This window comes from Eptesicus fuscus, chromosome 11, assembly GCF_027574615.1.
Source record: "Eptesicus fuscus isolate TK198812 chromosome 11, DD_ASM_mEF_20220401, whole genome shotgun sequence".
In the NCBI taxonomy this organism is placed as follows: domain Eukaryota; kingdom Metazoa; phylum Chordata; class Mammalia; order Chiroptera; family Vespertilionidae; genus Eptesicus; species Eptesicus fuscus.
Genome location: NC_072483.1, coordinates 84,718,337 through 84,743,693, shown reverse-complemented (window position 1 = coordinate 84,743,693; position 25,357 = coordinate 84,718,337). Strand labels below are relative to the sequence as shown.

The window sequence follows — 25,357 nt, the reverse complement described above, 5'->3', positions numbered from 1 at the left end:
ATTTGGCTCTGTTGACTAATGAGTTTGCTGACCACTGGCCTAAAGCAAACTCCCCCAACATGATAATCTTCCTGTTTACTAAACATTACCATTGGTATGTCTGTCTGCATTCCTAAAAGGCAGTTGTGTATTCTAGTAAATAAAAGCAGCTGGGAACAGAGACTCAGTGGAACTTGACTACTACAGTTGAGCTTTTCTCTGGCTTCCCCCCATAATCAAATTAATATTTCTTGTCTTGTGTGTCAATTTGTGCATCAGCTCTTTCTCCAAGCCTTTGAACCTGAAAGCCATGCTGGCCACACTTGATCCCCAGTGGGGAGTGTGCAGGAGGCAGCTAATCGATGATTCTCTCTCATCACTGATATTTCTAACTCTCTCCCCCTCTCCCTTCCTCTCTGAAATCAATAAAAACTATTTCAAAATATATAGAAATATATAAATGTATCAAATCAATGTTATACACTTTAAACTTATACAATGTTATATATATCAATATCTCTATATATGTATCAAACATAGCTTACTGGTGGGGGGTGTGGGAATATAGAGTACAATCCAGTACAATGGATGGTGTTGCCTCTCTCCCAACAACTGAATATTTGAAACCTAATTTAAGAACTTTTTTTCCTGGAACTTTGGAGTCACCTGTAATTAGATAACAAGTCCACATTCTTACAGATATCCCAAAGCTTGTTCCAGCCCATGATGGCCAAACTTGGAATCAGTGAGTTTTAGAAGGTGTAGGCTTAGACTCCATTCCTGTCACTTTCTTGCAAACTCCAGGCACCTTCCATTCGGGAGTCTAGCCATGTGGCTCATCACCTCGGTGAATCCAAGGCTGCCTTCCTTGAGTGGAGACCAAGCTTCATGGCGGTTTTTCATCAAGACGTCAGAAGTTTCTGTACTCACTTTGCTGTAGCAGGATCTTTTCCCGCTCCGACTTCTCATCCTTCTCCCATTCTGCCTTCTTCTTTGACCACTTATCTTCCATTTCATCATAAAGGCTGTCCTGTGGAGGCACAAGGGCAGCAGAAGCACAGGGCCCTGAGAAAGGCTGCACACTGGCCCAAGGCCCAGCGCCCGGCCCTGCCAGCTTCCCTCACCTGGGACCCTTGCTGGGGTGGGGGGCTCTTTGTGGGTGACCGAGGAAAGTAAATTCCAGCCCAGCCCCCTTGAGTGCGACTGAAGCTTAAAAGCCTGGTTCTGCATGGTGTTTGCAGAATAGTGTTCCCCCATGTTGTCAACTCCCTCTGACTCATGACTCACTCATAATGAGCACATGAAGAAACAAAAGAAATGCCTAGTAGTTAATTTGAACACTTAGAAAACAAGATGTTTTTCAGTGTTCATTTCCCTTAGCAAATCTAACTTCCTTTGTGGTTAACGTTAAATAAGCCTAACCACTTCATGACAGTGGGACCTCAGAAGGGGGGGGGGGGGCCCAGGGCCCGGATGCCGCCAGTCAGAATCCTGACTGCCCTCCTTGTGAGGTTAGCAATGGAATTTATACTGGGCCTGGGCATCGGAGCTTGTTTGTAATTGTTTGTGGCCATTTAAATAGAGGTTCTCTCATCATTTTCAAGGCCGGTGGGCAGCTGTTTCCAGAGAGGCCACACTCTCTGGAGAGGCCCAGATTGAAGCAAACACCAAGTATCCATAGGAACTGGGCAGCTTACCTGCTCATCAACCTGACGCTTCTCTTAGGCTCTGGTCTATGATGCTTCCCTGACTGCATGAAGGTACATCTTGAAAAATGAGTTTTGGATTCTAGTTCAAAACTGAAACCGTGAGCGGTAAATTGAATTTCAGAAGTGGTGCTGGTACTTTACTTGATTTCCCCCTTCGACAGGATGATCAACTACACTTGTTTGCCTGGGACTCCAGACTTTCGATGCTAAAACCCAGAAGTCCCAGGCAAACTGGGATTAGTTGGTCACCACAGGATGGTGACTTGCTGCCTCAGCCCTTCCCTATCCATTCCCTACCTCCCACTCTCTCATCCCCTAGGAAGAAATCCTGCCCTAACCCTGTCCCTTGGCCTCCATCAAATTAATTGATTAAATGAATGGGTTATGCCCCGAGATGCTAGGGCACTTCCATGTTCTGCTAGAGGGAGCAGCGCAGAGTGATACAGTCTTTCTGGAAGGAAATTTGGCCAATTGTATCAAAGACCTTTACAACGGTTCTTCCTTTTGATCCAGAACTCTATTAAAATCAAAGATGTCACAAAGTACAAATATTAATAGTCGTTGTCTTGGGGTAGTGGCAGTTTTTCTTTTTGTTGCTGCTGTTGGTTTATGTATTTCCTTTTAAAACCCCCAACTAAAAATAAAATAACACTAAGCAGGCATTACTTTTGTAACCACAAACATATTTTTCAATGGGCTTCTTTAGGGCCTGGGTGACTGATTTGTCATGCACGGGAGCCATCATAGTCCGAAGGTGCACTCTCCTCCCTGGCGCAGTTAGTGTGTGCCACTGAGGTGCAAGGATGCTGGGGAGCTGATGGAATTATTTTCTGGGGCAGAGCTCTAGATTCATCCCATCATCATCAAGCAAGAGAACGTGTCTTTCTTCTCTTACTCTCATAATCCAACAAAGAGCTCTGGATCTCACCTGATACATATAAAACATATTCTTCAAATACTTGTATTCCTTTCCCATCTCCTCTGGACAAAAGGAAAACAACAGAATAAACATTATTGCTCTGAAATGCACACTTTCAAATTCAAATGTGAGCTCTCTTGCACACCTTCCCCATGTCAAACTCATCCCCTGGGTGGTAAAATCATGGTGCGCCTCAGAAACCTCTCTGGAGGCTTATTAGAAACGAAGGATGCCTGAACCCCACCCGAACCCTATTGAATTGAGCTCTCAGAGGAGAGCCCCAGTATCTGTCAATAATATGCTTCTCAGGCGATTCTGATGGACACCAAGTCTGAGAACTGAGCCCCAGGGTAAACCTGAATCTTTGGAAGAAGAGAAGCAAAATCTTGTAGCATGCAGATGCCTTTTTCTTTTTAAAATCACACTTCCTAGTGTACACTGATTTTTAAAACAATACATGTTCTCTTAAAAAAAAATCTGGGAAATCAGCAAGGTATAAATTCCACCTTAAAAAAATGAAAGGTGCCGAAACCGGTTTGGCTCAGTGGATAGAGCGTAGGCCTGCGGACTCAAGGGTCCCAGGTTCGATTCCGGTCGGGGGCATGTACCTTGGTTGCGGGCACATCCCTAGTAGGGGGTGTGCAAGAGGCAGCTGATGGATGTTTCTCTCTCATCGATGTTTCTGGCTCTCTATCCCTCTCTCTTCCTCTCTGTAAAAAATCAATAAAATATATTTTTAAAAAATGAAAGGCAATGGAAGGGGAGAAGGTTATAGAATTTCTCCTCTCTGTGGAGATTAGTCTATGAACTCAGAATTCTGAAGCAGACACACTTCCTCTTCTCAAGAACAGCATAAACAATGGGGTAAATGGCCAACACAACCCATATGGATTATAAGGCCACACAAATCATAGTGTGTCAGTTAGAATTTAATGAAACACCATCATTTTTCTGGTGAGGAAACTTGCTGAATTAGAATAGTATTATATTTGCAGAACTTTAAATATACTTTTAAAAGTGCTTTCTCATTTTTATCACACTGATAAAGGCCAATATTACTATCCTCAATTCCCACATGGAGAAACTAAGACTTGATACAAAGGGTAAGAAGGACATTGGTAGGCATGGCTTCCCTCTTTTCAGTTTCATTCTCAATCATTCCCTCTTCCTGAGCTTAAGAGGAAACCTTGAAAGTCTAGCTAAAGCCCACTCATGGCCATGAGAGTTCCTCAGCCCTAGACCCACCTGGTCAGCCTCCCGCCCCTTCATCACAGTCATTCTTCCAGGTCCTGAACGTACCTAGTTTTTCTTGGGAAGCCAACTTCTCTTCCTTTAAGGCTGCTTTGTAGTTGTTCTCCAACTCACTGAGCTCTGCTGCGTGAGCCTCTTTGAGCTCCCTGTGGGGCCCCGAGAGAAGGGCACAATCATCAGTGAAAAGAAGTCCAGAGTTGAGCTGTTATATTCACCTGACCCCACCTCTCCTCCCTCACACAGAAAGCCAGCGGGCAGGCTGGGGAACCCTCCCTTTTTTGAGGCACTTTTTTGGCATCTGTGAAGAGAAGGGGAAAAGGACTCTGGTTTTCACCAATCTCCATTGTGAATGGAGCCGGTGGGGGCCATAGATAACGTTAGAGTCCAAGGTCTCCCTAGTCTCCATTTCAGTGTTCAAGATGAGTGTTCCAATGAAAGGCTATTTGAGCTGTCAAGCCAAGAAAAGACACGGAGGAAAATTAAATGCCTGTTAGTAAGTGAATGAAGCCAATTTGAAAAGGCTTCAACTGTCTGATTCCAACTATTTGGCATTCTAGAAAAGGCAAAATAACAGACAGTCAAAAGATCAGTGCAATGGTGCCAGGGGTTAGCAGTGAGAGAGGGATAAATATGATCAAAGATGATGTTTAGGGCAGTGAAACTATTCTGTATGGTCTATAATGGTGGATACATTTATACTAATAATAGAGGAATATGCAAATTGCCCGGGACACTGTCACAGTAGCATTAACGACCAGCAGGCTGCCTGGGGCAACAAGGCCAGCAGGGGCATTAGTGAGGGATGACCAAATGACTGAACAGCAGGCTGTGTGGGGAGACCAGGCTGGCAGGGGGGATAGTTGGGGGTGACCAGGCCGGCAGGAGGGGGCAGTAGGGGGTGACCAGGCCAGCAAGGGGACAGTTGGGGTGACCACACCAGCAGGGGTGCAGTTAGGGGTGACTAGGCCAGCAGGGAGGGCAGTTAGGGGCAACCAAGCTGGCAGGGGAAGGCAGTTGGGGGCGACCGGGCCGGCAGGGGAGCAGTTAGGTGTTGATAAGGCTGGCAGGGGAGTGGTTAGGGGGTGATCAGGCTGGCCGGCAGAAGCGGTTAGGGGCAATCAGGCAGGCAGGCAGGCAGGTGAGCGGCTGGGAGCCAGCAGTCCCGGACTGTGAGAGGATGCAGGCCTAAACCAGCAGTTGGACATCCCCCAAGGGGTCCCGGATTGGAGAGGGTGCAGGCTGGGCTGAGGGACACCCTCTCCAGAGCACGAATTTCATGCACCGGGCCTCTAGTATAATAATAAAAGATTACTATGCAACTCGACCGAATAGCTGAACAACCGGCAGAACAACTGGTTGCTATGATGTGCACTGACCACCACGGGGAAGACGCTCAATGCAGGAGCTGCCCCCAGCTTGCAGGCCCCAGGCCAGCCAAGGCGGTGCCAGGGGGCACCCCCCGATTGCCCTGCTGGTCGCCTCGTGGCGGGGGGCGGGGCTGGCGAGCGGGCAGCACCAGGCCAGACAAGGCAGGTGCCAGCGGCCCCCGGCTCCAATCGCCCCACTGGTTGCCCACAGATCAGCCGTGATCACCCACCAGGCCTAGGGAACTTACCTGTGCACGAATTTCATGCACCAGGCCTCTAGTGTCATATTTTGTCAAAAATCCATAGAATATGAGTTTGTTTTTTTGTTTTTGTTAAGCCTCACCTGAGGATATTTTTCCATTGATTTTGAGGGAGAGGGAAATAGAGAGGAAAAAACAAAGAGAAACATCAATGTGAGAGAAACACATTGATTGATTGCCTACTGCATGAGCCCTGACCAGGGAGGAGCCTGCAACCAAGGTACATGCCCTTGACCGGAATCAAACCCAGGCCCCTTTGGTTCGCAGGCTGATGTTCTATCCACTAGGGCCATAGAATGTGTGTTGACAACATCAAGAGTGAACTCTAATGTACACTATGGACTTTGGGTGGGAATGCTGTGTCAGTGCAGGTTCACTGAGTGTAACAGATGCACACTGGTAATGCAGGGTGTCAATAATGGCATAGGTCATGCAGATGTGAGGTGAGGGAATACATGGGAACTGTCTGTACTTTATACTCTATTTAACTATGAACCTAAAACTACTCTAAAATGAAACTCTATTAAAAATAAATAAGTTAGAAAATAAAAAATAAATAAACGAGTTAATTAATTAATTAAAAAAATTGTTTTTTAAGGAAACAAGTCTATGACTCCATTAGGAAGACTTCTCTCCACCAGGGCTTCTGAGCCCAGCAGGTAGCATGGAGGGGATTTTATACGTTTCCTCACCCACACAGACAACACACCTCATTTACTTCCTCTTGGTTTGTCCTTGGGGCTCTGGCAACTGCCCCTCCCATACCTTCTTGCCATTTTGCCCAGGCCCTGACCTAGCAGCCAGGGAGAGCAGCAATAAGAGGAGAGGAGATGGAGGAGGAGATGGAGGAGGCCGGGCTGAGAACCACAGCTGTCTACCACAGAAATCTCACATGGAATTTTTAAAAGATGGCTCTTTGCAGCGACCAACAAAAAGGGAGATTATAATGGGGATGAAACAATTGGATAAGAAAGTGCAAAACCAGGGGTCACCTTTTCTGTGCCTCAAATCAAACCATCCTGCTCTCCAAAGACATGCATCTCATCTTCCGCATCCCTTGTTACCCAACTCCATCTGAAGCGTCTGAAATCCAGTGAGCTGAAGTCCTGCGAGAATGCAGGAGCCTTAGGGCCCTCAGCACACAAGGGCTTTTGCCAGAAAACATACCTGCTCTTGTTTTCAAAGTCCTGCTTCATCTCAGCACAGCGGATTTCCATTTCATTGGAGAGCTGCAAATGTGGCCATCATCAGCAACACAGGATTGAAGACCCCACTCCCACTCCAGTCTGCAACTTTTGAGAAGCCTTCTGACTCCCGGGGTACACCCTGCTCCCCGAGTCTCTCCGTCATTATGAGGGAACAGAACAATTCTTGCCTTGCTCTGTGTGGTCAGGCATGTGAGCAGTTTGTAGTGTTGACCATGTCTGTCACTACCAGGTTTTGTGAGCAGGCTTGGTCCTCTCTGCTGGACTGTAATCTCTTTGTAAGAGAGTGGCCTTAGACCCTCAGATACAGAATTCAATTGAAGAATCATTTCTTAAACAAAGGGCTTGGTCTGGAAGAGCCAAAGAGGTCTATGACTCAGACCCTGCCTTCGAAGAACTTTAAATCTAGTGTTCAAGCCTCGTTGGCAGAATGGCTGGGTTCCAACAGGCAAGTTTTGCCCACTGCCAGATGACCCTCCATGCTAGCACATCCAGTCCTCTGGCCACTGTCTCAGGAGGCGTGGACCCTTCCAAATTAGTCAGCACCCACTGCCTGCTGAGACAAGGATTCAGGGCTTGTCTTTCCCTCTCTGACTGAACAGTGGCACCAGCATTCCTCCCTTGCTCAGGGTCACACAACAATTTGGGGTGTTTACAGGTGGAAGAACTTTTATTTTTAGGTGAATGTTAAGGATCACAATCTGAGGTCCCTCCATGGAAGTAATCTCTAAATATGTCTTCAGTGAGTGAAAATGAGCATTTGCCCAAACAAAGGTAAATGCTCTTAGGCTAGTTATTTAACTTCCCAAGACTCAATTTTCTTTGGGTAGAAAGAAACCACAAACCTGGCAGGGCTTTCAGATAAATATAGTAGTAATGAGTCATTAGTAAGGGAAGATTCAGTTTGAGTCATAAGCTGGGTCCCTGTAGGATTCGGAAGCATCTGGGGTGCATGAGAGGGTGAAGGCTGGACCCGCTGGGAATTCAACCTTTACAAGTGCGTTTCAATAACAACAGGCAAGGTGGGGGTGGGTCTGATTATGGCTCTGGTTTATCACTCCAGTGCAGGCCACCAGGCACACCTGCTCGAAGTGGGGAAGAAGACATTATGATAAAATAGATGGTAAAATCTAAAGGAGGTTTCACCAAAATCCCCAGGAAACCCAAAGAGTGTAATTTACATCAGCGGCATCTGAAGTTTGGGCTTTGGTAGTTTCAGTAGCAACAGGAAGTGGGTACTGAAGGCTTTTGGGTAGTGTTTGAGCAACACTGCAAGCACTGACCGCCGTGGTGCCTAAGCAAGAGCCTCCACAACCTCTGAAGCTTAACTCACCGCCAGGCGGGAAATGGCCAGCGCCCCCTGGTGTGGAGAGGACAGTGGTGCGGAACACCCTGCAGGCACTGGGGGAACTCACAGAAACGCAGCTAGGCCTGGAGAAAGGACTTGAGTTCTTGCAATTATGGAGGAGGATGGAGACAGAGAAATACTATTGGGTGGCCCCAGGCCTATCCTCAGAGCTCTCGCCTGGGCAACATGGCTCCTGTGAGTCAGTACTTGGCAGCATGCCTGGAAGACAGCGTGATCTGAACACCTTGGTATTTCCTGTACCCACAGAGACGTCAGCTAGCTTAAGTATCACTCACCATTGTTTCGGCAGACCGGTGGTCTCTGTTCATTTGCTCTATTATCATCGTCAGCTCTGAGATCTGCTCTTCTAGGTCAGAAATGATATCAGTCCTGTGGGATGAGTAATTCTTCAGTCACCCACAGAGCTTTACCTCATGCCAGTCAGGCCTCTTCCTGAGCAGGAATGGATGTGGTCTGGTGAGAGCCAAGCCATGTTCTGTACCTGCTCCACCATCACTGAGGTGGGGAGGGAGGGGTAGAGGAGTGGAGAGAAGGAATGTGGCGGTAGGGTGGTTGAACCTCAAACATGGCCCTTTTGACTAAGTTAGCCAGAACTGAGTGGGGTGGTTTGGTGGCCTATTGAATAGAAGGGAAAGTGGAATATGTCAGAAACCTATTAGGGTTTGACCTTGATTTGGTAATGATAGTTGAAATGGAGGGGGGAGAAGTTCAGAAAATTAGGAAATGAGAAGGTGGGGAATAGGATTGATGCTGACATGAATCATAGGCAAGGAATGGGCCAGAAACTGGATGAGGAGGAGATTTAAGAGAGTGGCTTTCACCAGTTAGAGAAAGATAAGTATCACATGATCTCACTCATATGTGGAATCTAATGAACCAAATGAACTGATGATCAAAAATAGACCCAGAGGCCTAGCCAGTTTTGCTCAGTGGGTAGAACATCATACTGCAGACTGAAGGGTCCTGGGTTCGATTCTGGTCAAGGGTATATGCCTAGGCTGTGTAGAGGGCATGCAGGAGGCAGCTGATCAATGATTCTCTCTCATCATTGATGTTTCTATATCTCTCTCCCTCTCCCTTCCTCTTTGAAATCAATGAATAAATTTTTAAAAAATAGACCCAGAGACATAGAAGTATGAACAGACTGTTGAACCTCAGAGGGAAGGCCGGGGAGAATGAGTGGGAAGAGATCAACCAATGAACTTGTACGCATTTATGCATAACTCATGGATACAGACAATGGCATGGTGAGGGCCTGGGGAAGGTGGACGGGAGGGGGCTGGGAGAGATTAATGGGGGGGGGGAAGGACATATGTAATACTTTCAATAATAAAGATTTAAAAGAGAGAGGAGGAGAGAGAGGCCTTCAGACTTGATAAAGGCTTTCTGTGCTTCTGGGTCTGTGGCCTCCATGATGTCTAAGATTATTCAGCTCTGTTTGGTTGACCTGGAGTAGACAGAGTGGTGGGCAGTGCTGTGTGCAATGCAGCAGAGAAGAGGTCCTCGTGGACTCAAGAGGTTGAGAAAACAAAAGGATGTGGGAGAAGAGGACATCAAGGCATGGGAAAGAAAGGGTATGAGAAAGTTGAACAATAGGGAACGCCTAACATGATCTTCAATATAAACAATACAGCTTTACCAGGGAATAAAACTATTATGGGCTATTGTATTTTATTATGCCACAACTGGTGACAAGTTTCTTACTGAGGCCAAGAGGAGCTGGAGGGTGCTGGCTTGACTGTGAGTACATGGCCCATCTCCTGGAGAGGGCCTTGGATGCACAGCAAACCAAACAGGGCCTGAATGTTCCCACTGGAGGGAACACAGAGACTGGAGTCTGGTTTCGCTAGGCCAGGTCAGATCCGAGTGACTTCATGCATGGCCCCTCTCAATAGTGGGCCTCTGTGTCCTTCAGCCTTATCCCAGTCTGAATCCCTTCCCAAATGAATCCACTGCTAACAGCTTGGTTGTATCCTTTCTATATACCTATATACCTAGGTGATGTGTGTGTGTGTGTGTGTGTGTGTGTGTGTGTGTGTGTGTGTGTTCTGTTGCTATTGTTGGTCTTTTAGATTTCTGTCTTGAAAAAATAATTTTCATAGCAATGTAAAGCCCAAGGAAGAGACACTCATTGGGGAGCCATTGCAATAGCGTAGGTAGATGGGGAAGGGGAAGAAAACATGAGAGATTTAGGAGGTGGAATGAAAAGGATGTGGGGACTGCTTTTACATGGCATTGGAGGATAGAGAGTGGGTGGGACTTGAATGACAGAGAGGATGACAGTGTACTCAACTGGGAGGGAGTCAGACCAGAATATTCCAAGCTACATCTCCCAGAGGCATGAACTGAGTAGTACCTTTGGACATAATCTTTGGACATAATAAAAAAGGGATGTATACTCAGGCCTCCCAGAAACCCTGACTTTACTTTTAGTTCTCACCCAACAAATGTATTGTATTAATATCTCATCAGTTCATTACTTTCAGGAAAAACTGCTCTCCTTGAGTAGGAATTATACACCACCTAATCATTTTCCAGATCCACTGAGTTGACCTTCATCCTGACTAGAATGGGGTGGAGCGGAGAGGCGAGGTGGAGCGGAGCAGGCAGAGGGCTGAGGCATGAAGTGACCTGCAGCACCTCCAGTGCAGGACGGGGAGTGGACATCAGGCGCTTATCTTTGAGGCCAGGCGGAGCCAGCCAGGGAGAGGTTTGAGGAGCTGGATGTTGGTCCAAAGACATTACCTGCGAATGCTGATTTTGTCCATGATCTCTGATTTCAAACGCTTTTTCCTACCAAACATCTCATCTCCCAAGGTGACGGAAATCTGCTCCCTATTTCGAAAGAGGCGATAGCCGGGGCACACTTTGATCACTTCCTAGGCAACAGAGTGGAAAGTAAGAGAATATTGCAGAGAGCTGAGAGTCCTCCAAATCCACGAGTGCCCCTCTCACATCTACAAACAGAGACTTGAGATGGACTGTGCCCTCCCCAGTTACCACTCACCCTCGTATCTCCATATTTCTCTCCTGAGATCCAATCCGAAGACTCAACTAGATCCTGGATGTCTCCCTATGCCTTTCAAGCTCAACATTTCCAAAACCCAGCCACTGACACCCACTCCACATTCTACACCCAAACCTGTTCCTCCTCTATGTTCTCCATCGTGGCCAGAAGCCAGGAGGCAGCCGAACACTGTGGAAATCTCTCAGTTTTTGGAATTAGACAGGCCTGAGTTTAAATCCTGGCTCTGCCACCAACCATAGTTATTCAACATCACTGTGCCGTTTCCTCATTAGAAAGTAAGGATAATAACTCTTCCTCAAAGGGATTTTGTGAGGCTAAGACAAATTGACATGAGAAAATGCCTAGCACAGTTGCAAAAACCTTTTTTTAGTCAGTTCCTTCTCTGTCCCCCGTCAGATGCAGGGCTACCAGCCGCCATAGATCCGGATGCGACTGTACCTTCTAGAGTTGTGCAGGACACCCCTGCAGGCCACAGGTCCTGGCGTTGTTATCTCCTAAAAGTATCTCATCCTCCTCCTCTCCTCTCCCAGCCTTGCCCCTGATGGAGCCAGAGGCTACCACCATCTGTCTCCTGGGCTCTGGAGCTACCTTCCCAGTGGGCCTCTCCGCCTTCAGTCTGGCTCCCCTAAGTTCATCATCTTCCCCACCTGGAGGCTATGACATTTTGGTTTATTTTTTCCCTGCCCATTAAGGGATCGCATGATCCTCTTTGAAGGGGGTTAGGAGAGAAAGGAAAATAGGTAAAAGCAGAAAGTAGTAAAAGTACCAATTATATCCCACCAGAGGGTGTGTTCCCCGCCCCCCCCCCCCCGCCCCCTAAAATGTAAATCTTACCTGGTCACATGCCTGTCAGACCCATAAAGGTTCCAAGACATCAAAAGGTTTGGCCCAAACTTTTAGGCAGGTGTCAAGATCCTTCAGGGTTTGCTCCCCATCTCCTTCTCCAGTGTGCTCCTGCCCCCCCCCCCCCCCCGGCGGCCCCTTGCCCAGCATTTGTGGATCCCCAAGTGCAGCAGAGGGTTTCCTACACCTGTGCATGAGTTGTCTCCTGTCCTGGACTGACTGTCACCACCTGGTTTTCCCGGAACACTCTCCTCACCTTACACAAGGCAGTAAAGAGGTCATTAAACACCCTCTCTGGGGTCTGGCAGAGCAGAGTTCAAGTCCTGGTCCTACACTATATGCAGTAATTCCAGCATCTCCTCATAGGATCATTGCAAAGACTCAATGAAGTCAGTACGTGTAAAAGGCCCATGCCTACACACAGTAGGTACTCAATAACTGTATATCCCACAACCCTCTTTCCATTTTTACTCACAGAAGGTAAAGTATTGCTCTCCTCTTGTTTTCCTAAATGGGTTTTCACTCTGCAAGAGAAATGCATGCTCAGAAGCAACCAGAGAGCAAAGAGAAGCCCCAAGATCAGCTGTGCCCTGACCCCACCACTCATCTGCAAAATGTGACATTCCTGGGATGATCTGTCTGCCCGTCAGTTCTCAGAATATTATACTTTAGAAAATAGAGAATATTTAGTGGTCCAGAGATCATTGGTACATGGTTGTAATAAGATGGCAGGTAGTGAAAAAGTGGGAAATCAACTAGTCACTAGTCTAATAGTAGAACCCATTCCTAAAATAAGGGCCAAGAAGCTTGGAGTGAAATTCAAAGGGATGGTGCATAATCATAAATGCACACATTTTTTTAGTGACATGTATGTTGTCTGTGCAACCACTTTTCTTCTCATTTGCACCAGAATTCCGTGTTCTCTATGTGTTAAGAAATGGGCACGAGTGCATAATATACACTGATATTTCAATGAGGTCCACATGTAATTTAAGATTTAAAATCATTTAAAATTCAACTTAACTCAAATCAGCCATATGTTCCTAATTCAACTGTCCACAATGGATAATTTGGTTTGCTTTCTCTGAATTTAGGAAAGCCTTGTTGGGAAACCACTGGATGGCCCAGGTCTCCTTAAAAAGCTGACCATGGATTTGAGTTTATGTCATTTTTTTGCTCTTAGTAAATCTCATTGAACAAACTGAGATCTTCCACAGCATTGCTTTAACTTTGGAACTTCTATGTGGCTACATAGATACTCATTTTGTCAGAAAACGATGCTTCTCTCACTGAAAAGTAAAAGGTAAGGTTGATCCAGAATGACTCATCTTTACTCTTTTTGTCCTTGTCAACCTGTTACTCAGATTACTCTGATTACAATGACCAAATTTTGACACTTCGTTGACATTGATGAAAAGCACTTCACATTTTCTCATTTAATGAATTCAGTGAGTAGTTAATATATGCAAACCACAGTGCTCCATACCAAGAGAAATGGAACGAGATGTGCTAGTTTTATTTAAGAGATGAAAAAAGGCACATAAATACTGAAACTAGATGAAGAAAAAGAGTTAAGTGCCATAGAGAAGTACAGATAAAGAGATTTTCTAATTGTGTCTCTAAGGGATGGAGAGCGCTCTGCCACTGCCATTTTTCAAGGCCTCTGATGTATACAAAAGCAAAAGCAAAACAAACCTCAAGAATTGCTAAAATAGGGTTATAAAAATTGAGTTATAGTTCATGTTTAAGAATTGAAAACTTTTAACACAAAAAGCACATTATATATTTGCAAGAAAATTATAGGATTCACAAAAGGGACGTCAAGGTGGCATGTTTGAGGACAGAGGCCTAAGTTAAAAGTTGACTGCTGAGCAGCTTCTTTGTCCCCATTTGGAGGTCACGTCAACGTCTGCCTGGGCCTCTTCTCCAGAGTGAGGCCAGCAGCAACGGCCCTCCTGTGTGGCTGCTCCATTCCCCTTCCCAAGTGCTGGCCTGATTGCCTTTAACTGCCCTGCCCTGGCCCAGTTACCCCTATCTTCCTCCCTTGCCAGCCTGGTCACCCCCAACTGCCCTCCCCTACAGGCCTGGTTGCCCCAACTGCCCTCCCCTGCAGGCCTGGTTCTCCCCAACTGCCCTCCCCTGCAGGCCTGGTTCTCCCCAACTGCCCTCCCCTGCAGGCCTGATCCCCTCCAACTGCCCTCCCCTGCAGGCCTGGTTCTCCCCAATTGTCCTCCCTTGCAGGCCTGGTCCCTCCCAATTTCCCTCCCCTTCCAGCCATCTTGTGGTGGCCATCTTGTTTCCACACGGGGGTGACCATCTTTTACCACATGGGGGCAGCCATCTTGTGTGTTGAAGTGATGGTCAATTTGCATATTACCTCTTTATTATATAGGTTTGGTAAATTTTTAAATTTATAAGTAAAAACAGAGTTGCAATTTATAAACAATCTTAGACACAGGAAAGTAATCTGTAAAAGGGTGAAACACCACCACTGGGAGGCTCTTTGCCTTTAACAGGCATCAAGAACTGTGCCCTTTTAGGGCAGGAGACAGTTGTCAGGGCACCTGAGCTGAGAGCTCATTTATGGTGATTCTGCAAGCTGATTCTGGGTGCAGAGGGCCATAGAATCTATCTGTAGGATCTGAAGTTTGGGGGAAATCACAGTGGACTCTGGCAATTCTTTGACATTCCTGGCAACAATGAGTTCAAGTCTCAGGCAAGGGTGTGAAGGCCAAGGAAGGAGATTGTTTTATTCACATACCTCAAACCATTTCCACCCCAAGCACATGCAGATACTTACTTTGGGGAGACAACAGGTTTTGTTGGTGGTTGGACATAATTTTGTTTTTTTGAAGCTGGAGGAAGAAGGGTTAGCCTGGAAGGAAAAAATAGACAGCAAAAAGAGAGAACTGGAAATTCAGAAATCTGTTTTAGTACCCCCAGAGGAGGTACATCTCCACAGTGACCCTGAGTTAGAATATATGGGCTGACAACGGATGATCTTTGGCAGCCTCAGGCTGAATGCCTCGGCACTTGCTCACTGTCCTCGGGGGTCCCCGGTTGGCATCACAGTTTGTCCCCCAGTTCCCAAAGCTCGTGGTCCCATATGGAGGGGCAGCTGCCATGGGGCCCTTTGGTTGGAAGCCCTCCTCTCTCTGCTCAGCCAACTGTGAGATTCCTTACTTACAATGATACTACGCCTAGGCAGGACTGGCAAGAGCAACGTGCAGCTAACAGGCTGACAGGGAAAGCCGCGGAGAGCTAGGCTTTCTGGCCTCCTCGGGATCTTCGCTACCAAATTGTTTTGGAAATCTTGTGAGAGAAAGAAGGCTGCAAATGGACCCCAAGCCCCCAGTCCTCGTCCATCCCAGGTAATCCTTACTTGGGCTTCCCTGTGGAGGTCTTTCTTGGTGGCTGAGGGGTCTTGATTAGCTTCCGTGGTCCCAAGTTCCAGGGGTCCCAGCAGGTGCAGTAGATGAGAGGGTTGGGGTACATGGTAGGAGGTCTGGGGCAGTCTTGGCTGCTAGGTCAGGAGGCCCTTGCTGAAATGGGGGGAGAAGAGCAGAGTCACACCCTTCAGTCAAAGCAACAGTGCATAGAGACAAATTGGGAAGAACCCAGGGAAGGCCCGAAGCACAGATGGAAGATTCTGGAGGCTGTTGGTCTGGTTCAGGGTCTTGACTATAGAATCACAGCTCTTCCTTGACTTGAAAGCAATTTAAAATTTGCTATAACTGAGTGTTTACTGTGAGCCAGGTACATAGTAAGTGATCAATTATTCTTTTCTTTTTAAATATATTTTTATTGATTCCAGAGAGGAAGGGAGAGGGAAAGAGAGATAGAAACATCAGTGATGAGGGGGAATCATTGATCGGCTGCCTCCTGCACGCCCCACACAGAGGATAGAGCCCACAACCTGGGCATGTGTCCTGACCTGGAATTGAGCCATGACCTCCAGGTTCATAGGTCAGCACTCAACCACGGAACCACTCTGGCTGGGCTTAACTACCCGCTTACAGATGAGGACACTGAGGCTCAGAGAGCTCATGGAGGTAGCAAGTTACTGAGTAAACATAGTCTACCTGACTTCTAAGCCCTTGCTCTTTCATCAGGTCACATTAACTCTCACTGAAGTAAAGAGAATTCCCTATGGCAGGTCCTGCACAGGGATTTTCCACACAGAACTTGGTGTGGAAAATGAGCTCTGTTATTCAAATTAAACTGGATCTCCCAGTTACTCATTCCTGGCCACCTGCCTGGGTCACAGTGAAAACTTTCCCTTTTTGGCCCTGTTTAAAAAAAAAAAAAATCACACACAAAAATCCCCATTGTGAAAGTTTGCATGAAAGACAACTACCAGATAAACATGATCACACATGATTACACTTGTTTATTATTCCTCTCCCTGCCCCCAGAATCCCACTAAAATGAGAGTGCAGGATTGAAAGAGGTTTAATTTCACAAAAACAAAGAGAATGGGAGAGGAGAGATACTGCACAGGTGATGTCAGTATATGCTTGGCACAGTAACTTCCTCACTGAGCACACCACGGGAAGCTACAGCCTGTATGTCTGTAAAGGGGGTATGAACCAGAAGGAGCCACATCCCATGTGAAAGGTCCCAAAAGACTCAGAACTTGGAACTGGTAGATTATCTGATGAAACTGGCGGGCATTTCACAGGTCTGTTGGACCCTTTGGGAAGTCAAACAATGCTCCTTCCCCCCTAAAACACGTCCACGTTCTAATCTCTGGAACCTGTGAATATGCTACTTTTTGTGCCAAAGGAGCTTTATAGCCATAATTAAGTTAAGGGTTTTTGAGACGGGGAGATTACCTGGATTACTAGTGTGAGCCCAAGGTAATCACAAGCACCCTTATAAAAGGAAGTTGGGGGGTGGGGGTCAGAGTCAGAAAATGGTCAGGTAGGAGTGACCAAGGAAGGGGCCATGAGCCAAGGAAAATGGGCAGCCTTTAGAAGCTGGAGAAGGCAAGAAAATGATTCTCCTATAGAGCTCATCAAAGGAAGAAAGCCTTGCCAATACCTTGATTTTAACCCATTTTCAGATTTCTGGTCTCAGGATGGCAAGATAATAAATTGGTGCTGTTTTAAGCCACTAAATTTGTGGTGATTTGTCACATTGCATTTGTAATAATAATAATAATAAACAAACAAAAAAACCCAGAAAATTTAGGAAAAAATGAAGGGAAGATGAACAAGTGTTAAATCCTCATCTACCACAGCAGGACGACAATGGAGAATGTCTAAAAGTTAACAAAAAGGGTAGAGATAAATTATTTAGAAGTATGAAGCTAAGTTCCAAAGTAGCTGAAAATGTTGAAAATAATTCCCTCTAGAGAGCACCTGGAGGAGCAGAGCTGAGAAGAAGGGCGGGGCAGAGACTGTACCTTTTCATTAATGAATTTTCAACACAATTTGATTTTTAAATGTCAGTGGATTATTTTGATAAAAATTAAATCTACCACCAAACAAAATGTTACGGGAGCCAAGAGACCAAGAGCAGCATTACAATGACAGTAGATTTAACCCCCATTTCTAAGAAAGTGACTGGTTCCCAATAGTACCCTGGAATACATTTGTTTAAGAATCGGCTGGAAAATGAAACCTTTTTTTCTCTAACATGACTGCTGCTTGAGAAACCCAGTTCCGTGGTCTAATGACCTTTGGAGCTAAAGGGGACCTTAACATTAAACCCATTTTACAGATGATGAAACTGAGACTCAAAGGCGTGAAGCGACCGTGGGACACCTTCACAGGCTCGTTTAACAGCACAAATAGGTCTAGCTCCTGCTGTGAGTGCCATGCAGATGCTGGGGGGACACCGAACACCTGCACCTTGCCCTCGGAAAGCATGCAGGTGCTCGGGTGTTCTCAGACAGGGAACCGAGTGAGCTGTGGAGCAGGGCAGGCGACATGGCCTTGAAGGGAGGCAGGGTGTGCAGGTGGGGCAGGGGCAGGAGGGGCTGGCCAGGGGGCTGGGCCCAGGGCACGTGGGGAGTAGATGAGGGCTAGAGAGGAGGCCAGGAGGCTGGGGAAACAGCAAAGACCTAAAGACCAGGCAACATCATGCTAAGTGAAATAAGCCAGTCAATGAAAGAAAAATACCACATGATCTCACTCATTTGTGGATAATAAAGAACATTATAAACTGATGAACAAAAGGATAGACACAGAGGCAGTAAAGCATCAAACAGACTGTCAAATTACAGCGGGAAAGTTAGGGAGAGGTGGGGGAGATAAGAGATCAACCGAAGGACTTGTATGCATGCATATAAGCATAACCAATGGACGCAAAACTCTGGGGGGTGAGGGCATGTATGGGAGTGGGGTCGGGGGGAGCAATGGTAAGATATGTACACATATAATACCTTAATAAAAAAATGAAAATAAATAAAAGTTTGATGACAGTCAAAATGAATGAGTGAATGAATGAATGAATGCCAGGCAACAAGGCTACATATCCAGCTGTCTGTGCTCCCCTGTGTGTGAGGCCCTGGTCGGAGATCTCAGCGAGATGAGGTCAGGGGAGCGGATGGGATGGGGCGCCCCCGGCGGGAAGGCGACGCCACAGGGGCTAGAACGGCGGGAGAATGAATCTGGACGGAGGCCGCCGCAGCAGCACCAGGGAGTAGCTCTGCTTCTGCTCCGGATCCGGGTCCGCTTCCCGTGAGGCCAGGGCCGACCCCGAGGCCGACGGGAGAGGCTCAGGCCGGCCGGCTCCCCGGAACTGCTGCCTTCCCGCCGCCATCCCCGGCCGGCGCCTCGGGACGGTGGCCCTCTCCGGGCCGCCCTGGGTCCCGGCAAGGCAACGTGTCCGCAATGGGAATCTGATAAAATATTTGCTGGGTGAGTGTGACCTCAGGAACCGGCCCAACAAGGAGGAACAGACCGTCCGGTGGAACTGCAAAAATGTAACGGCCACTACAACATTACGGATAATATTAAAAACCAGGACTTAGAGGCCAGCCGACCGGCGGCGCCGCTTACTGAGCCTGAAGACACGCCCGCACCCGACGTGGGAGGCGGCGGCGGCTGGGAGCGGCGCCCAGCGGAGCCCGCGGGCCGAGCGGAAGCAGCACCCGCCGGCCACGTGCATCGACGAGCGGGTACCCGCGTCCCGCCTCCTGGGACTGACGGTGCGGCGGGCCCGGCAGACGCGCTCGGGGCCGCGGGGCGTGGACTTGCGGATTTGCGCAGGCGCAGGTCTCGGGCGCGCGCACGTCTTTCCCGCGCAGACGTCCCTTCCTTACGTCCCTTGGAGGCTCTGAAGCAGGATATCCGGGGAGAGCGCGGTGGTGAGAGGGTGAGGAAGACAGAGAAGACCGAGCGGGCGACGCCCTCCTTCAAGGGACGGCGATGAGGTAAATGGTGGCAAAAAAAAAAACAAAAACCCACAAAAACCCAACACACAACAAAACAAGAAACGGCAGCGCACAAAACAAACCCACAAAACCCACAAACCCGAAATGCATGGGTATTTTACGGTCCAGCTCCTCAATGGAGTTTTACTAGGTTTTGACTGGCCACTTGAAAGCCTGTAGAAACCTGAAGAAATGCTCGTGAACAAAGATATGAGATGGTATGTGTGCAATGGGTACAATTATGTAGAAGTATGTGCCTACACAGAAAAGGGTTAGGAAAGAATATACTAAAAAAAAAAAAAAAAGAAAATTGGGCTAGAATATCAGCATTATGATCCCCCCCCCCCCCACACACACACACACACAACATGGTTTACTAAAACTCTCCTTGCGCTTTGGGGTCGGTGGGCCTGGCTGCACAGCGGCTCCTGCTTCTCAGCCGCGGGACCTCAACAAACGCACTTCTCCGTCCTCCGCTCAGAGCCTGGTCTCTCCCCGATGGCCCGTCCGCACGGGCTGCCCGGCACCTCACCTTCTCCAACACTGGCCACTGAGTTGAGGAACAGTATGAACGCCGGTGGTATTTTGTTTGCAGAAGCTTTTATTTCTTTTTTAACTTTTTTTTGGGGGGGGGGAGGAGATAGGTTTATTTTTTGTGTGTGTTAGATTAAACTCATTGTAAAGAAAATTATAATCTGAAGGAAGTAAAATTTATCCAAAATGCTAACCCCTAGGAAGGACCACTGAAAATATTTTGGTTAGTGTCTTCTAGAATTCTCTCTAGTCTAAAGCAGATTTATATAATTATTCGTAAATGGGAACAAATTCTCCTTGTGTTCTAGATAATCTTTTTTTAAATAATGAGGTTCTTTGAATATCAGTAACTATACATGTGCCATTTTAAAACTTTAGTACTGTGGGGAAATTTTTAAATGTTCAAAAGTAGAGAAAAAAGGTAAAATGAATTCATCTGTCACACAGGTTCAACAGTTAGCAATTTGTGACTAATCTATTCATCTATACCCAGCCCATTCCTGCAACATCAGATTATTTTAAAGCAAATTTAAAGTAAATCTGTAATTTAAATTACACTTAAAGAAAATCTTGAAAGCAAGTCTGTGATTTGTTTGTATATTATGGCTTAATTGATATTTTATGAATGTATCCATTTACAGTTTTCCTTTTTTAAATTTATTTTTGTTTTTTCCCTTTCATTTTGTTTTGTTCCCTACTCACCCCCCTTACATTTTTAACCAGTTTTGTATTGATGAGCATTTTGTTTCCTGTTATAAACAATGCCATGGTGTGTATTCTTTTGCTCAAAAAGTAAAGTCCTTTCTCTCCAAACACCCATGGGGATGATACTCGAAATATATAACAACCAGTAAGACAGTCAGAATAGACATGGTTACAGGGCTGGAACAGGGTCCGGGAGGACCCCACTCCTCCCCCCATGCCAGGCTACAGTAACCTCTTAGTTACTGAATCATGAGGAAGATTGGAGGTGCCAGGGGAGGAGTTGGGGCAACCCAGGTGGCAAGAAGGATATTTGCGGGTCTTGGACAATGTATACATACAACCCGTGTGGCAGTATTTCACTATTTCAGTAACTGTGCATACCAACTAAACACCAACCCTCCACTTCCAGTACTTTTCCAAGAGGTACCACTGTCAGTATTTTTAGTGTCCTTCCAGAAACATGTGTAACATTTACCTAAATGAGAGCATACTTTACACCCTCTACTACACACCCTCTTTCTGCATAAGAGGATATGTAGTAGTTCCCTATCAGCATACATAGATCTCCTACATTCACAGTGGCTTGGTGTTGCACTGTATGGCTCTAAGAATACTAGTAAGGATGTGTGTGTGTGTGTGCATGTGCGTGTGCACGCATGCATGTGTGATTTAGGATTTTTTTCCTCCCCATTCTTTTCCTTTCCTGCATCTCTCCCTGATGGTTTCACCTGAGGCTCAGTGGACTGAAAGTGCCACCTGGTGGTCATCAGTGAGCCAGCTGAGCCTTCAGAAAGGCCACTGGTATTAATCAGAAGAAAATAGTTATCTAAAACGTCTTTTCCAAAGAACTCACCTTGTCTGCCCAAAGATTTGTTTTTCCCATGGGGTTTCTTCCCGAGTCAAGAGTCTTAATGACATCACAATGTTAGAGAGAACCTGTTTCCCATCCACACAAAATCAAAATTCATTTTAAGTCAAATCCAGAGGTTCCAGAACTTAAGACTTTAGTGATCATTCCAAGTGCTTGAAATGCCAAAGCTGAAAATGCGGAGTATGTGTAGCACAGAGACAGACTTCCAGGGAATCCAGTCACAGGCTTTTACAAAGGCTGAACCGGCACGAGCACGAATGTCCCTTCTGAAGACAAACAGTTTGAGTCTTTCAATATTGCAACGAAAGTCAAACTAGGGGAGAAAGTCACCCCTGTATTCAGACTTTCTTGACTTGGCCCTTTTGAGTTGTGAGGTTTGTATTAGTAGATGGTTGGGGAAGGTTTGTTTCTTTCGTTGCTATGGAAACAGAATGGCAAGGCCTCCTTTGCTCAGGCAACTCTGCTCTTAAAGAGAGAAGGCTGGAGAAGCAGCCAGTTAAATTCTCCAAGACGTAAGATAAAATACACGTAAGATATACTTTCAGAGGAAATAGAATTAAACAGCACTCCTAGGCTTAATTGGCCTATGACTGTAGTTGCCAGACAGAATCTATGATGGAGTTTAAGCTTCTGTCATTGGCTCACAGAAACCTAAAACTCGAAAGTAGCCACTTTCTTCCTTGAATTTCAAGCTTTGAAATCTATAAAAGTGCGAATCCCCAAAGGCAGGAGTCATTTTCAGTTGCTGGGAGTTCAGATTTTTCCCCCCTAAGGTAAGGTGACCAGACGTCCCGCTTTTGGCGGGACAATCCCGATTTTTAACAATTTGTTCCGCGTCCCGCGGCGTTTTAAAAAAGTCCCGATTTTTGGAAAGAATGCACGACAAGCTAGGGAACGCGGGAGAACGGGAAGGGAATATACGGTTTTCGGCGACCATGTGGCTATTTAGCCAGGATATGCGTTTTATATTATTTTTGTTAATTTTATAATGTTAAACTTTAATAATAACAAATAATTGTTGAGAACTGATTATCGAGAACTGCTTTATCAAAGTTCGCATTGTTGATCAGTTGTTAGAATTCGATCACCATTGTTTGGACTTAATGAACAATGGCATTTTTTGGGGATTGGTAAGGATGAAAACATTTTGTAACTGTCTCTCAGACGATACACATCGTACTGCGTGCTAGTAAGCTAGTTAAACAAGTGATGTCATTACAAATCAGCTATTCAGATAATTTAGGTTATTTATTTATTTCATAAATACATAAATTTTCTTGAATTTAGCAGACGGTACTCGTATTATTTATATTTTATAGTGGCGGCAAAAAGTCTAGCGCCGGCCTTGAAAGTGACACTTACGACTTACGTTACGGCAAATTCATGACCTTTTAAAGAACGACAGCAATCTACTAAAAAAAATTCACTCAAATGAGAAATATGCCAAAGAATAAAATAATACTATACATAATTATTTATTTATTATATTTGTAAATTGTACTTATGTTGAAATTTAAAAAAATATATTACAATACTATTTTTGCATTCTATGAAAATTTTTGTTGCTCCATATAGACAAAATTTTAAATCAAGAACCCCTTCCCGGTCAATGGTGTCCCGCTTTACCAATGTTAAAATCTGGTCACCTTACCCTAAGGCTGCTTTTTCTCGTTATAGAAAAAAAAAAAGCTTATTATAGACCAGTGGCTTTCATTTTATTTTACTGAAATACAAAAGAAATATATGTTAGCCCAGCCTGTATGAGCATCAATCTATGAACCAGGAGGTCACTGTTGGATTCCCTGTGGGGGGTGCAGGAGTCAGCCAATCAATGATTCTCTCTCATCATTGATGTTTTCTCTCTCTCTCCCTCCCCCTTCCTCTCAGAAATCAATTAAAAAAAATAAATATATATTACACACTTTATAATAAGTTGTATGAAATTATACCCTGGTTACATACTATTCTCATCTATTTTTTTTTCCTTTTATTTAAAATGATAGTTGATTATAAATCTACTAGATTGATGTCATGATCCACTGATGGGTCACAACCCATAGTTTACAAACATGATATAAATTCGTCCATTCATTCTACTCCACGTTATTATCTACTGTGTGCCAGGCACTTTTGTGAGGTGGAGAATATACATCAGTTCCTGTGCTCCATGGAGCTTAGAGACTAGTAGCACATTCAACGAAAGCACAATGAGGCTTGCAAACCAGATGCAGTGGGAGTGTATGGCAGGATTTCTCTCCTAGTCTAATGAGTCAGACAACAGTTTTAATCAGAGAAGGGATCTGACTAGTTTTGCATATTAGAAAGATCATTTTGACTGCAATGTAGAGAAACAATTGGAGGGGCCAAGACAGGCAGGGAAACCAATTTTTTAAAAAATATATATATTTTATTGATTTTTTACAGAGAGGAAGGGAGAGGGAGAGTTAGAAACATCAATGAGGGAGAAACATCGATCAGCTGCCTCCTGCACACTCCCTACTGGGGATGTGCCCGCAACCAAGGTACATGCCCTTGACCAGAATCAAACCTGGGACCCTTGAGTCCACAGGCCGTCGCTCTATCCAATGAGCCAAACCGGTTAGGGCAGGGAAACCAATTTGGTGGTCAAATGAGGCACAGTGGTGGCCTTAACTGAGGGAGCAGCAGTGGGATGCAACAGATGTTGGGGTGAGGAGGCAATGATGACTCCTTGGTTTCTAACTTAAACAACTGAGTAGTTGGCAGTGCCATTTATCGAGATGGGAGAGTCTGGGGATAAACAGGCTCAGGGGAGTAGAGCCCCACTTCAGGCTTGGACATGTTGAGTTTGAGATGCCAGCGAAACATCCAAGTGGTGATATCTACATGTTTGGGAATTCCAAGAAGAGTCTGGGCTGGAAACACATTAGGAGTCTTCAGAGTAGATATTTAAAGCTGAGAGTGGATGCCATCACCCAGGGAAAGGGTGTTGTGTAAGAAGAGAAGAGGGTCTAGAACAAAGCCTTGAGGAACACCAACATTCCTAAAAGTGTGGGCCAGCTGTTAGTTCTAGCATGTACAACTATCACTCGAATGAAAGTGGCTTACATCGAAGAGGTTCACTAATTTCATGAACCACAAAGTATGGAGGTAGTGCTACCAGAACTGAAGCAGACTCAGCAATGTCATTGAAGAACTGGGTTCTTTTCATATTTCTGTCATCCAACCTCAGTGTGCTGAGGGAGCCTTGTGGTTGCCACAACTCCAAGCACCATGAGCAGACTAGATGGAGACAGCCTTTAAAAGCTAAAAGGGCGGGAAAGAAGTGACAGAGAACAGTGGCTAGATTTGACTAGTCATCTAGTCAAGTCCATCTCCAGCTAGAGACTGGATATTTAATTTGAGACTGTTTATTATGTGAAATTTTATACTTAAGTGTTTTGTTATAATGTAAAGAGCAGGATTTGGGTCTTATGTGGATAGTGTTTAAAAACAAAGCTACAAAAGAAGCAGGTTCTGAAGGAAAACCCCAGGCACTGACTTGACCAAGGCTTAGCACTAATGAACACTACTTTGGGATTTCCCCTCCTACTCCTTTTAGACACTAGTACAACTTCGTCAGCTCCAAAACAGAAGGGAAGGAAATGAAGGGGGGCTAAGTGTTAACTGCTCTTCTCTGGTTGAATTTAGGGAAACTTTGGCATTGCATAAAAGGCTCTTTTCTCTCCAAAGGCCCAGGAAGAGGACTGATGCTACTAACATTAGTATTTTGCTGAGAAGGCAAGAAAAAGAAAATTTTAATAAATATCTAAGAAAATGCAGTAAGATATGTTTACTACTTATGACTATTATTGGTTTGTTTTGTGTTGGCTGTATCAAAAAAACATAATGGAAAGGAAAGACTTCATGCAGGACTTTCAGTGAAAAGAACTGGGACAAATTACACAGGAAGACAAA

The 25,357-nt window shown here is 45.6% G+C and overlaps 1 protein-coding gene across 7 annotated transcripts in view; it reads right to left on the bottom strand.

Annotated features, from left to right (window-relative positions):
* The window catches only part of FLACC1 (flagellum associated containing coiled-coil domains 1), a 64,480-nt gene extending 42,936 nt beyond the window's left edge, over positions 1-21,544 (bottom strand). For 5 of the 7 annotated variants that reach the window (XM_054723195.1, XM_054723198.1, XM_054723197.1 and 2 more), the window contains exons 1-10: positions 21,404-21,544; positions 15,313-15,472; positions 14,731-14,805; positions 12,406-12,454; positions 10,805-10,938; positions 8,335-8,428; positions 6,653-6,714; positions 3,907-4,004; positions 2,617-2,669; positions 910-1,009 (exon numbers count right to left, since the gene is read on the bottom strand). In XM_054723195.1, the coding sequence (XP_054579170.1) occupies positions 910-1,009; positions 2,617-2,669; positions 3,907-4,004; positions 6,653-6,714; positions 8,335-8,428; positions 10,805-10,938; positions 12,406-12,454; positions 14,731-14,805; positions 15,313-15,425 (778 nt within the window). In that variant the 5' untranslated portion in view covers positions 15,426-15,472; positions 21,404-21,544. Of the gene's footprint in view, positions 1-909; positions 1,010-2,616; positions 2,670-3,906; positions 4,005-6,652; positions 6,715-8,334; positions 8,429-10,804; positions 10,939-12,405; positions 12,455-14,730; positions 14,806-15,312; positions 15,473-18,937; positions 19,000-21,403 lie in introns of those variants that run through there. The other 2 variants (XM_028153106.2, XM_028153105.2) reach the window with 2 other exon arrangements.
* Between the last annotated feature and the right edge of the window lie 3,813 nt (positions 21,545-25,357).